General features: G+C 41.8%; 1 protein-coding gene across 3 annotated transcripts in view; it reads right to left on the bottom strand.

Moving 5' to 3' along the window:
* Positions 1-13,721, bottom strand: part of SPTBN5 (spectrin beta, non-erythrocytic 5) — a 404,631-nt gene that overhangs the window by 87,469 nt on the left and 303,441 nt on the right. For all 3 annotated transcript variants that reach the window (XM_077464540.1, XM_077464541.1, XM_077464539.1), the window contains exons 44-46: positions 8,443-8,605; positions 2,017-2,205; positions 1,768-1,845 (exon numbers count right to left, since the gene is read on the bottom strand). In XM_077464540.1, the coding sequence (XP_077320666.1) occupies positions 1,768-1,845; positions 2,017-2,205; positions 8,443-8,605 (430 nt within the window). The remainder of the gene's footprint in view (positions 1-1,767; positions 1,846-2,016; positions 2,206-8,442; positions 8,606-13,721) is intronic.

Raw genomic sequence — 13,721 nt, forward strand, 5'->3', positions numbered from 1 at the left:
TAGTGTCACACAACTGGGTGGGATCAGGGCACACTCTCTGCTCCCCGAGCCCACCCTAATTTGAAGCCTATTAGCGCTTCTGGTTCTAATCAAGTGCTTCACAATACACACACCCCGCTTATCCCTGCAATTGTAATTCATGTGTCTGGCATCCTGAATGGGGCCGGGCACATGGATAGGGAGGGCAGTGGCGGTGTTGGGGTGATGGCGCACATTCGCCCACAATGCACGGGCTGCGTTATCCTATACTTGCTCCCATCTGGTCCAGAGCAGAGCTTGACAGCTTAGTTTGGCAATGCATTCTAATAAGAGAAGTCTGAAACTATTTAATGTATGACTATCACAGCCCATGTTATATACAATACTAATGTCAGAAGTACATATGTCAAACAGTGGCTTCACTTGTTCTACCCAAAAATGAATCCCCAGCCACAATGTCAGATCCATTATTTATCTTGGCTGTAATGAGGAAACCTTCAAGTGAAATAACAGAAGATGTGGGAGAAGTAGTCTGCGGTTAGCTATGTAATTTGCTACTGATATCTTAACCAGTAATTGCCATACTACGACTGAACCAGACTTATGAGTCTATCCAGACTCTGATTAAATACATTTTTGAATAAATAAGCATAACCTGTTTTCCAACTTTTAAATCAAATCATCTATATATTTAAAACAAGTTATGTCATGTGGTATCATATATGGATTACGGTCTGGTTAAAGCTGAACTCCGAAAAGATATAAAAGATACAAACTATTGCAGCTCTGTAATAATTAAAAATACCTTAGATGTATTATTAAATGCAATCAGCATATGTACTTGAATTTGATTGGAGTCCCTGTACTGCATAGCTCAGACTGGAGGAAGCAGAAGCAGCACAAGAAGGTGATCAGTTGTGCTACAGTGCAAGGAGTCCTGTGCGGAGGAGCAGGGTAACAGGGAGATGAGATTATCAGTCTGCTGCTTTTCTTTTTACTGTTCAGTCACAGGCTAGTGATGAGAAGACAGAGACAGGTTTTCTAACTGCCAGACCCAGGTGTGCTTTGTGGCAGAGCTGTGTAAATCTCAGATCTGGATGGCCAGAAATATAACTCTTTTGGCAGGCAAAATCAGCTTACTGTTCAGCTTCATAGAATCACTGTTAATATGCATCACTTATTAAAGCCAGATAACTTAACCTCAATGCAATTTCAATGAAACAATTATTTCTCTGAAAAGCACTTAGACGTACTCAGTGAAATTGTAATTGCTGACCTCCAGCTGAAAATACCATTTGCTTGGCTGTCATTCTGACATTTTGGCTTCAGTGATATTGCTTGGAACCAGTATGTAGATCAATACATTTATGGTAGTCAAAACCCCTTATAGGAAAGCTTGTTCTGAGTTTGTGACTCAAAATTGCAAAGTGACAGCCAGGCAACTAGATTTTTCAAAATGTAAAAAAAAAAAGGTATCTTGCCCATACAAGGCAAAGAATTGGAGACACTTTAAATCTGACCCCCACAGCAATTTATATTTCCAATATGTTTGTTTTTTTCCCTTTACATTCTGCTCACCCACATGAATGAGGAGTCTTCCTGTGTAAACTACTATCCCATCTTACATAAAGCTTACACATGGCTGTGGACTCCCAGGACTCCTAGGTGACAGCACTGGCGCCTGAGCAGCCAATTGCCAAGAAAAAAAAAGCCGTTTCCTGGACAGCAGTTTATTGGCAGATTTTATTTGCTGCCCAGAGCGGTGTCTGATAATTCAACTCCACTTACCCCTAGATCTTCATTGGCTAAGAACGCTTCTTTACTATTCAGCCACTTCTCACTTTGATCGACAATACTGAAAAATTTCTGTTAAAAATAAAGAAACATATACATACATAAAAACATGGCTATTAATAAAAACATGGCTATTAACAGGAGTAAAATAACTTGAAGTGCTCAACACATAGGACTAATGGAAAAAATATATACAGGTCATCAAACTTTTGAAATAGGACAATTAAATAAAAAAGGTATTACCTGCAGGTCACGAGCCTGACACAGCTTGAGGTTCTGTCCTCTCCACGAATTAATAAGTTCATCCCAAGCATCTTCCATACTGGACAGAGTAAGTCGTATTTCATCAGCTGCATAATGGCCAGAATTGCTCAGCTTTTGTCCAGAGATCTTCACTGCATTGACTCTCTCTGTGCCTGCTTCGATCTCTGCCTGGTAGAAGAACACATTAGGTGAAAGGTAGAGCTGCACGATTGCTGCTCTAAAATGAGAATCATGATTTTTTTTACTTAGAAGATAGATCGCGATTCTTTCACGATTCTCGTGGCGTAACATCATCTTTCACATTAAAACAAGAAAAAAAATTGGGCTAACTTTACTGTTGTGTTTTTTTCTGTATTCATTGAAGTGTATTTTTTCCCAAAAAATTGCGCTTGAAAGACCGCTGGGCAAATACAGTGTGACATAAAATATTGCAGCAATTGACATTTTATTCCCAAGGGTCTCTGATAAAATATATATAATGTTTGGGGGTTTCAAGTAATTTTTTAGCAAAAAATATTGATTTTAACTTAAGAAACAAGTGTCAGAAAAAGATTTAGACTTTAATGCCCTGTACAAACAAGCAGAATTTCCGCCAGCAAAAGTCAGATGTGAGCTTTTCGTCGGAAATTTTGACTGTGTGTATGATCCATCGGACTTTTGCTGGCGGAATTTCTGCCAGCAAAAGATTGAGAGCAGGTTCTCTATTTTTCCGACGGAAAAAGATCAGATCGGAAATTCCGATCATCTGTGGCAATTCCGCCGCGCAAAATTCCGACGCATGTGCTGAAAGAATTCGACGCATGCTCAGAAGCATTGAACTTAATTTTCTCGGCTCGACGTAGTGTTGTACGTGACCGCGTTCTTGACGGTCGAAAGTTCAGAGAACTTTTGTGTGACCGTGTGTATGAAAGCCAAGCTTGAGCGAAATTCCGTCTGAAAAACCATCCAAGATTCTTCTGATGGAAATTCCACTGGTGAGTACAGGGCATAAGTGGTTAAACTTCCTGCATTTACACGTTGTTAAAAACATGGCAGACTGCCTGGATTTTTTCTTTACAACTTTTCTTTACAGAAGTTTATCTCTTTGATCTAAGAAGGAAGAGTTAGTTACCATGTTTCATGTTAAAAATGTGGCAGACTACCCAGATGTTTTTTTTTTGACAGCTGAGTGAGCAGATAAGTCTCTCCAATTGTTATATGAAAGAATTGGCAAACTCTGCAATAGAGATCGTCAGGGGTGTTGAATCAAGATCACGATTTTTTAACGATGAATTGTGCAGCTCTAGTGAAATGGTGTATAGTCTGTTAAAATACCTGCTTAAGGGCTGAATTTACATTTACTCATGAAGGGCTGAATTTACATTTAGGCACAGTAGGTCTGAGGCCTTCCTGTGGCAGTGTACACAGGAAGGTGAAGACAGGACTTTTCCTGGGCAATTTGAAACTGAACTGTGTCTTTTGTCAGAGGGATGCAGAACCTGCAACCCTGCCATCAGACCTATCAGTACCCACCAGAAAGACCGCTACAGAAGAAGCAGAGCCACTTAAAAACCAGATTGTGCAAACCTGCTGCTGTGTTCTGAGCATCCAGGGAGCTGAGAGACTGAGCCACAGAGAGGCACTGTGTCTTGGGACCAGAGCTGGGAAGGCCTGTCGCTGTGTGTGCCTACCGCCAGTGAGGGCCTGATCGGGAGGACCTAATTGTGAGGACTGAGACTTCTTGGACCGGACCTGTTGCCCACCAGCGGCAGTGAGTAGAACAACGGAGCTACAACTCTTACCACCCACAGTAATGCTAGAGAGACTGCTCCTCACTTAGCAACCCATCAGCCATCCATTACACACTCTTAAAAGAACAGTTCCACATGCACCACCTTACAGAAGAGCCCCAACAAAAGCTGGCTACTGCTGACAATTAGGCTCCAGGTACTTTATAGCCACCTCCAAGGGTACCCCTTTGTTAGAAAAGCATACAGTCACCTGCTTTTGGGGCGATGTTTGTAGTATGCACACGAGAACCCTTCTTTTTGGGTTAGTTAATGCTGATACTATCAACCCTGTTTGCATCCGTTTTAATTTACTTTAGCATCACAAAAGTTCTGTTGATTGCTATCTTACGGGTCAATGTTCACACTATCTAGTACAGTATCTTTAAACATGTTCAAATAGCCTGTTTATGGTTTCATGCATTGTTTAACTGTATTGCCATAATATATCCTTTTAGTCTACCATCCAGTTGCTTGTGGCCTATTTTCTGTGCAGTTTTACAGAGTAGTAGCATACCAACTTTTTCTTACTGACTTTTTCTTTTTTCAATCAATCTGCCTCAAGGGCTGTAAGGGCACTTTCATTGGAAGCAGGGGTTGTTGCAGGTAAGATCAGGAAAAACATTTGGGGCAGCAAAAAAATACACTAAATTCGATAATGGAATAGAAGAGATTCATTTTGCATTATCTGGTCCTAAGCTGGACTTTAAAAGTTTAAAATGATGTATGAAATATGTTCATGTTGATTGATGTGCTTTTAAATATTAAAAGTTTTTCAATCTTCAAAAAATGCTAAGGTAATTTTTTTTTTTGTTTAACCTAGATTGTTATGCAACTCCATCCCACAAAATAAGACTGGACAAATATTGTAAGAACTATCTGTGCTTTCCTAACCAACCAGATTTAAATGTTCCTTTTTCAACTGCCACTTTCCATTGCCAGTTTGTACTTGATTAGCAAAGTAACCATTTGCTACTGTAGTTTATACAAGATGGAGCCTAATTTCAGGCATGTGTCCAGTCAACCCTTGGCTTGGTACAGAATGTTCAGAGTTCAGAGTTGTTTGAACCAGATGCAGTCGACTGCATTTTTAAACTCAGTACAAATGCATATGCAAGAAAAAAGTAATGGAACACACATGAATGCATATGAACACACCTCTAAGTCCTTATACATACGGTCGGAGATTCCAACGGAATGTGTCCTATTGGACCTTTTTGTCAGGTATTCCGACTGTGTGTGGTCTCCATCGGAATATCCGACGGACCAACTTTTCCAACTTGCCGGTAAAATTTTCAGACAAAATGCTCCGATCGGACATACTCCGATCATGTGTAGCCTACTCCGACGGACAAAGTGCCACGCATGCTCAGATCAAATTCCTAGACCAAAGCTATTGGCTACTAGCCTGAACGTAGTCCCGTCGTAACGAAATAACATCATCACGTTATGTACAATCGGATTTTCCGACAACTTTGTCCGACCATGTGTATGCAACAGTTTCGGACAAAATCCGTCGGACAAAATCCGTCGGACAAAATCCAACGGATTTGGTTGTCAGAATGTCTGACCATGTGTACAAGGGCTCATACATGTATCTTCATGTAAATGTGGTGCAAATGCACAGCAAACACATTACAACTGCATTTGAACGTGCATCCAGAATTAACTTTTAATCATTTAGAAATCAGGTAGTCTAGAGCCTGTACATACAGTCCTCTAAATGCGCTCTCGCAGTCTACAGTGTAATGACAGTCACTTAGGCCTTTTTGTAGAACATATCTGTGATATTTGTAACATGATGTTCATGTGGGAATGGTATGGCACAGGAGAGGTGACTTCCCACTGCTTGGCCTCACTGGAACACTGCAGCTTGACAGCTTTAATTCAGCAGCCTTCCATCATGCTTCGTCTTGCACAGGCTCCCTGCACGACCATCGCCCAAGCAGCTCTTCCTAAATGCCCTTCTACACAGCATGACATCCCTCAACTGGAAAGCAAGAACTCTCATGCTCTATAGAAGGCCCTTCATTATAGAAGGACATTAGGAACCCCAACCATTCCTTTTCATATCCAGAGACATACTGGGAGATCAAGCAATATCTTCTCATGTCTTTGGCTGACCTGGGATGGCTGGAGGGCCCATCGTACAAAACCAAGACTCCTCATACAGTAGTAGTTGAGTGGTATAGCATGTTGGCCATTAATTAACCACTTGGGATCCGCGCTATTGCCAAATGACGGCATTAGCGCGGATCTACTTTTCCGGATCTACTTTTCCGGGACGACGTCTATTGACGTCGTCCCGGGTACGAGCGGCCTGCACGCGCCCTGAGGGGCGCACGCGGCGCGCTCTGTGATCGGCGAGTCCGTGAGACTCGCCTGATCACCGATCCGTGCAAGAGGTCGATCCCGACCCCTTATCACGTGATCAGCTGTCAGCCAATGACAGCTGATCATGTGATAGAACGGAGCCGGTAATCGGCTATTATTCCTCCTCGCGCTGACAGCGCGAGGAGAGAAAAAAAAAGCCGATCACCGGCGGCCGTGATCGGGACATCAGTCCCGATCACGGCCAGCAATACAGCTGACCACCTGCCCCCTGCCAGTGCCCACCTGCCCACCGCAGTGCCATCCTGAATAAAAGTAAGTGCCCCCCAGCAGTGCCACCCAGCAGTGCCCATAGTGCCCACAGTGCCACCCACAGTGACATCCAGCAGTGCCACCAACAGTGCCACCCACAGTGCCCACAATGTGCCCACAATGTGCCTCAAAGGTGCTGCACCCCAGTGCCGCCCATCAGTGCCCAGCAGTGCCGCCCATCAGTGCCCAGCAGTGCCGCCCATCAGTGCCCAGCAGTGCCACCTATCAGAGCCACCTATCAGTGCCACCTATCAGTGCCCATCAGTCCCATCTATCAGTGGTACCTATCAGTGCCCATCCGTGCCGCCCATCCGTGCCACTTATCCGTGCCACCCATCCATGCCATCTTATCTGTGCCCATCTTTGCCCATCAGTGCCACCTTATCTGTGCCCATCGGTGCCGCCTTATCTGTGCCTATTAGTGCCGCCTTAACTATGCCTATCAGTGCCCACCAGTGCAGCCTATCAGTGCCCACCAATGCAGCCCATCAGTGCCCACCAATGCAGCCATCAGTGCCGCCTAATCAGCGCACTTCAATGAAGGAGAAAAATGACCCGTTTGCAAAATTTTATAACAAACTATTAAAACATGATTTTTTTTTTTTTTTTTTGCATCTTTTTTTGTTTGTTTAGCAAAAAATAAAACTCCGAGCTGTAACTAAATACCACCAAAAGAAAGCTCTATTTGTGGGAAAAAAATGATAAAAATTTCATTTGGGTACAGTGTTGTATGCCCGCGCAATTGTCATTCAAAGTGCATCAGCGCTGAAAGCTGAAAATTGGTCTGGGACTGAGGGGGGTTTAAGTGCCCAGTAAGCAAGTGGTTAAAGAAGCTGTGGAATTTGAAACCCTTTATTGGCCAACTAATATTTTTAAAGGAGAAAGCGTCTGAAACATATTAGGGATCTAACACCTATAATGCTTTTATTGGCTTAAGTTTTCAAAAACTTTAGCCAGTGAAGTGTAACACTTAAAACCATCTTTTAGCTTCATTCCCAATAATTCTGTGTGTAGGATTCTATATCTAATGTAAAGGGAACATGCTCAACTGGTAGTGGCGGCAGTAAACCATGCAAGAGACAAGGACATCCAGAAACAGTCCAAACAGGTTTGTACTGCATTTTATTCAGCAAGACAGTAAACAAAGACAGTCCATAAGATAGAACAAAAAAGTAGTTATGCCAGCCACTAACTAAACTTATATACTTATACTTACTTAATAGTTATTATACTTTTATAAGCAAACAGGTAGCATATGTCCTGTTTTGGTGCCCAGCAACAAGCTTACAGAGAATAGAGAGAGCGAGTGAAAAAACAAAAACCTCACAATCAGTTAGCTCATGCATAAAGAGGCTTGTGGACATTTGAGACTAATTAATAAGATCTGGGAAACAGATAAGACATGGACCTAAGGATAGAGGGTTTATTCCATCCAAAGCTTTGCAAAGCCTCTGGGCTCCAGGACGCACACCAGAGCTAATTCAAATCTGAGAAAACCAAAGTTTGCTTTCTTCATAACAGAATACAAATTCTGGAACCCCTAATCATGTGTAGGTAAGAAACATAGGAAATACATATACACCATTCATAATTTAGAAGGCCAGTGCCTTACCCTATCTAATATGGTTGTTGTGGCATGCCTGTATTATAGGAAACCGCACTGTATACACTACAATTCCCTTTTAAAATTACATATTTAATTTGTCAGAGCTGGAGCTAAAAACAAAAGCAGAAAAAAGAAAATATTGGAAAAGAGCCCCATAGCAACCAAACACATTCTATTATTTTTCTGACGCAGGTTAGTAGATTAAAGTAAATGTGATGGTATGCCACAGAAACCACTTCTAGCTTCTTTTTTATGGTTCCTATGAGTCAATGAAACTGAGCAGTTGGGAACGCCCTAAATAAAAACAAAACTGTTGCATTTATCTAGCAAAATGTGGAAAATCAAAAATTTTAAATACATTCTGGTTTGGTTACTCATCTAGAGACATACCTTTCTCTCCTGGTGCTCTTCAATCTTGGCTTCAACATCTCCAGCATTTTTTGGCAAAGCAACCCCTTCCATCAGGGCCTGGAGCCTCTGCACCCAGTCCATTATCTCTCGTATATCAGCATTGAACCTTTGCAGATGGTAAGAGTCATCTAATTTCTCCTTCCTGCCAAGGAATGAAACATGTTGTTCAGTGGACTGGACAGAGTGGACTCAGATAATGCTCGTGCACAATTTCTCTGCCAGAAGGGATATAGCAATGGACAAATGTTCCATATTTCATCCATAAAGCTACAGTCTTTTGAAATACAACCACAAAGGATTAGACATTAAAGCACAGCCCAGCTTACTGTGCTATCAATTATTCTGATCTCGGACCACAGACAGTCATATGTCTTTACACCAATGGTTTATTCTTATTCATACAGGGAATATAAAAAATAACCTTTGCTTGATTTTTATTATTGATTGATGAATCTACTCACTATTAGAATGTCATAAAGTTAAAAACTCAAAGTTACAAATCCTGCAGGATTTATATGTTTGGGTATTATCACTCACCTTGATAGAGAGCCAACTCCTTTTGCTAGTGTTTCTTTTTTTTTCAGATATGGGCAGGCAGTTTAAGCATGGGATGTCATAGAATGCCCATTTGAGAGGGTTGCCATTCCTTGCTTGCCGAGATCTTTACAGCTGCTAACAAGCAAACAACCTTAAATCTGCTTAATACTAGCTTGTGAACATATCAGTAATTTATCAATTGGAATTACTTTTTTTTTATCTTTAAAATATCTTGTGCTGCCAGACAGAAGAGGGTAAACAGGGTGGGGGCAGTGGTGATGATATGAATGGCAGCAGCTAGGGAAAAATCTAAGGCTTGAAGTAACAATATAACAAGGTCTCTGCTTCATTTAGTTAAAGCCCATCTAAAGTATTTTCTTTTTAATAGAGTAGTGAAGGGTTAAAACTTGGTCATGTTTTTAAGCCCCCTGTGTCTCATTTTGGATATCTCCCTTTGCTTTTTGTTATCAAGGCAGTGGCTGTGTCAACATGACACCTCTAGCTACACTTTGAAGGATACCAAAGAGAGTTCAGTTCACAGTAAAACACACCACCACAGGGCAGATCAGACCTGGCAGTAGGATCAAGACTTGAATAAGTAGACTGATGATCCCAGGTTACAGCAATTGATACGGGATCGTCAGAGTGCCTAGTCTAAGAGCCAGCGGATATTCACCAGAGCTCCTAATGGTGAAGATGGATTTTGCTGTTTGCTGACCCCAGGTCCCAATTCCTACTTTCACCCTACATAAGAACTTAGAAACAAAAAGGTACCAGGTAATGGGTCTGAAATAAGAAGTAACCTGCAGTGACCGTCCAGAAGATGAAGCTGGTTGCGAGCACATTAGGACTGGTAGAGGTCAGAGTTCAAGTCTGGCAGCAGATCGAGTTAACCAGGAACAAAGTCAGGGTCAGGGCAGGTAGCAGACTTGGATAGTCAGGAATGAAACCAAGGGTTAAGGCAGGTAGCAGACTGATAGCCAGGAATGAAACCAATGGTAAGGGCAGGTAGCAGACTCAGATAGTCAGGAAACTAAGCTAGTATTAGATACTCAAAAACCAATGGAGGAAAGCAGGCAAGTACATGGCCCAGCATCCAGCTTGCAGAAGCATTGGCCGGGGAGCAAGCCACAGGCTGTATGGAGTTAAGCAGACAAGGCAAAAAAAGGAAACCCTCCCGATTGGAGAAGGGTGCCGCCCCTGCTGTGATTAGCTGCGGCATGATCTAGCTGACTTTTCTAAATCAGCAGGTGACACCTACTGAAGCCCGTGTCACTCAGTTCAGTGCAGGAACAAGGTAAGAACAAAGCATATGTTGTGGAACTATAAGAACCAAGACAGCTGTGCATGTTTGAGTTCTGGAACACAAGTAGCATATTGACTTTCCTGCTAGATTTTTGGGCTACAAGCAACAACTTGTCTGCTGGTCTGTGGAACCACATGTAACAGATCAGCAGCAGCTTTTACAGCTGATCTGTAAAACAATCCTAATCCATGTACAGAACAGGACATGAAAGAAAATATCTCCAAAGTATGGGAAATCCCTTCTTAGAAAGTTGGCAAGACACCTAGATTTCCCCTCTATTCTTATTCAGACGACAACTCAAATTTTCAGTCCTGGTGATGATGGTCAACAAGACAAACACAGAGGGTAAATCTCACTGTGGGGACACAGACCGTAATATAAACCTGACAGAAGCTATAACACCTTCCTACTTTAATCAAAACTTTTTCTTTTAACATTTAGATATACTTTAAGGGGTCTATTTAAAAATGTATTCACTCTGAGCCCTCCGGTCCCTTTTGGTTGCCTTTTTGGAGTGCCTTACAACTCCATCACTTTTTCCACTCCCTACAGACCTCAAAGAGGTTTGGTCGACAATTATCCCCATTTGAAGAATACTGCTCAGATAATGGGGTACTGAAACAAGTGCTCTCAAAAAAATATAACCTATTGATTACCCCACCCCAGAACAACCACATTAACCTTGGGTAGGGAAATGGGAGAAGGAATTGAACCATGCGTTCACGATGACAACAACAAAATATTATTAGGTTCTCGCTGAAATCATCCATCTGGACAAAGATTCAGGAAACAAACTACAAAATACTGACGCTGTGGTACCACACCCCGCAGATGTTAGATACATTTTATCCTGAGGTGGCTGATTGCTGCTGGAGTTGCCAGGAGGAATGAGGTAGAATGCTGCACATTTTCTGGTCCTGTCCTAGGATAGTGCCATATTGGAGGGAAGTACGGAACATTATTAAAATATTCACTGACTACAAGATCCCTGACGATCCAGCCTTTTTCTTGTTACATGCTACGCCTATTCCGGCAAAAATATATAAGAAATCAATTATACACCATTTGCTAAATGCAGCTAAGTCATGCATCCCTCTCAAATGGAAAAACCTGATGCCTCCATAAATTGGCTCCACAAAGTGGAAAAGATCAATAAGATGGAAGATCTCACACTTTCACCACAACATAAGCACGAAAAGTACTCTGAGCTATGGAGATTGTGGAATTTGTTTATCCTCTCTGAAGAAGGTCTAGCCGTGCTTGGCCCATGACTATCGGATGGCTGTAAAATGAATAACTGTCTGATACACTGACATCCATCCCTGACCCAGGATCCCCCCCAACTTCCTCCCCCCCCCTTACACCCCTCCCCCTTTTCTCTTTTTTCGGTTAACCTTTCTTCTTTCTCCTCTCTTTATATTGTGAAAATGGAAAATGGTATAGGCAATTCCAGGACCTACTGCAAGCTGTCTGTCCCTTGGAGGATACACTGCATAGATAATCTCCAAATCAACTGTATTCTGAGACTATTACGTGTACCCTAAATTTACCTTCTGATCTATTCTGTACCATTTGAAGGTATTAGAAATGTTATTAGAAATGTTATTGGTTACACATGGACATGCCTTTTGTGGTTCATAAAAATTAACAGAATGTCATTTTGTGACTATTAAATAGAAGAAAAGTTAAACACTGTGATGTGTTGTAATCAGCATATTGCAGTACCGCTTCACATTGCACACCATCGGCCTCAATATTGCTCATCAGCAGTTGCATGCAGACTGCTGATGTGAACGAGCCCTATATTATGGGTCAATGTTATGTGGATTTTAGGTGAAACATTTATAACTAGACTGCAAGGTGGTAAATCTACTCAAAAACAGTACAGTAGAAACCAGACCTTCTTATAAAACTTCTGTTTTGGGGTATTCACTAATATGAGAAACATTTAAGTGCTGATTTTATAAATGCAGAGATCACAATATTTTGCCGAATTTATGGAGCACTCCGTTGTAGCTCATGGTTCTCCTGTGATTGAATGTCATGGTAAACATTATTAAAAATCAGATGCTATAAGAAATGGATCAGTCTAAGAAAACACTGTAGGAATTAAAATTTTCAGTGACCAGAAGACCAGACAATTACAAATGCTTTTAACTGGTCAAGATGATTATATTATAAAGGCAAAGCCCAAAACTGTTTTTTGGGTTTTCCCCTAACCACTGATATACAGATGCATCTCATAAAATTATTTAATTTATTTTAGTAATTCAATTAAAAACAGCAATGCACATATATTTTATATAGATGCGTTACACACAGAGTGGACTTGATAAAACACTAGAGATGACACAGCTCCCTAAATCATCACGGACTGTGGAAAATATTGCATTTCATTTGGGAATAAAGGTCCCAGAGTCTGTAGGAAGAGTGGAGAGGCACAGAATCCAAGTTGCATGAAGTCCAGTGTGACGTTTTCACAGTCAGTGATGCTTTGGGGAGCCATGTTATCGGCTGGAGTTGGTCCACTGTGTTTTATCAAGTTTAAAGTCAACACAGCCCTCTACCAGGAAATTCTAGGGCACTTCATGCTTCCCTCTGCTGACGAGCTTCATGGAGATGCTGGTTTCATTTTTCCAGCAGGACATGGCTGGCGCCTGCCCACACTGCCGAAAGTACCAATACCTGGTTTAATGATCATGGTATCACTGTGCTTGATAGGCCAGAAAACTCGCCTGACCTAAACCCCATAGAGAATCTGTGGGGTATTGTTAAGAGGAAGATGAGAGACACCAGACCCAACAATGCAGATGAGCTGAAAGCCGATATCAAAGCAACCTGGGCTTCCATAAAACTTCAGCAGTGCCAATCGCCTCCATGCTACACCGCATTGATGCAGTTATCCATGCAAAAGGAACCCCGACCAAGTTTTCAGTGCATATTATACTGTACATGAACATGCTTTTCAGTAAGCCAACATTTCTGTATTAAAAATTCTTTTTTTTTTTTTTGGTCTTATGCAGGGGTGGACTGACAACTTATGGGCCCCCCCGGGCAATAGGAGATTATGGGGCCACACAGTAGACACAAACACACACACACAGTATACAATCACACAGTATACACAGACATGTTTCTATTGGCTGAGAAGGTACTGGAGAGGTGGGGCAGCTATAATCTCAGGATTTTTAGACCAAAAGGATGTCGGTAAGGGACATTTCAGAGACAGATTAAAAAAAAAAACACAAATTTTTACATACTGTCCCTGGTTTTACTGAGACTGGAAACCCTGATGGGGCCCTCAGTGGCATGGGGCCCTTGGGCAGTGCCCGAGTGGCCCAATGATCAGTCCGCCCCTGGTCTTATGTAATATTCAAATTTTCTGAGATACTAAATTTTGGGTTTTCACTAGCTG

This window comes from Lithobates pipiens, unplaced genomic scaffold (genome assembly GCF_037356315.1).
Source record: "Lithobates pipiens isolate NorthernLeopardFrog02 unplaced genomic scaffold, aLitPip1_a1.2 Scaffold_30, whole genome shotgun sequence".
Taxonomy (NCBI): Eukaryota; Metazoa; Chordata; class Amphibia; order Anura; family Ranidae; genus Lithobates; species Lithobates pipiens.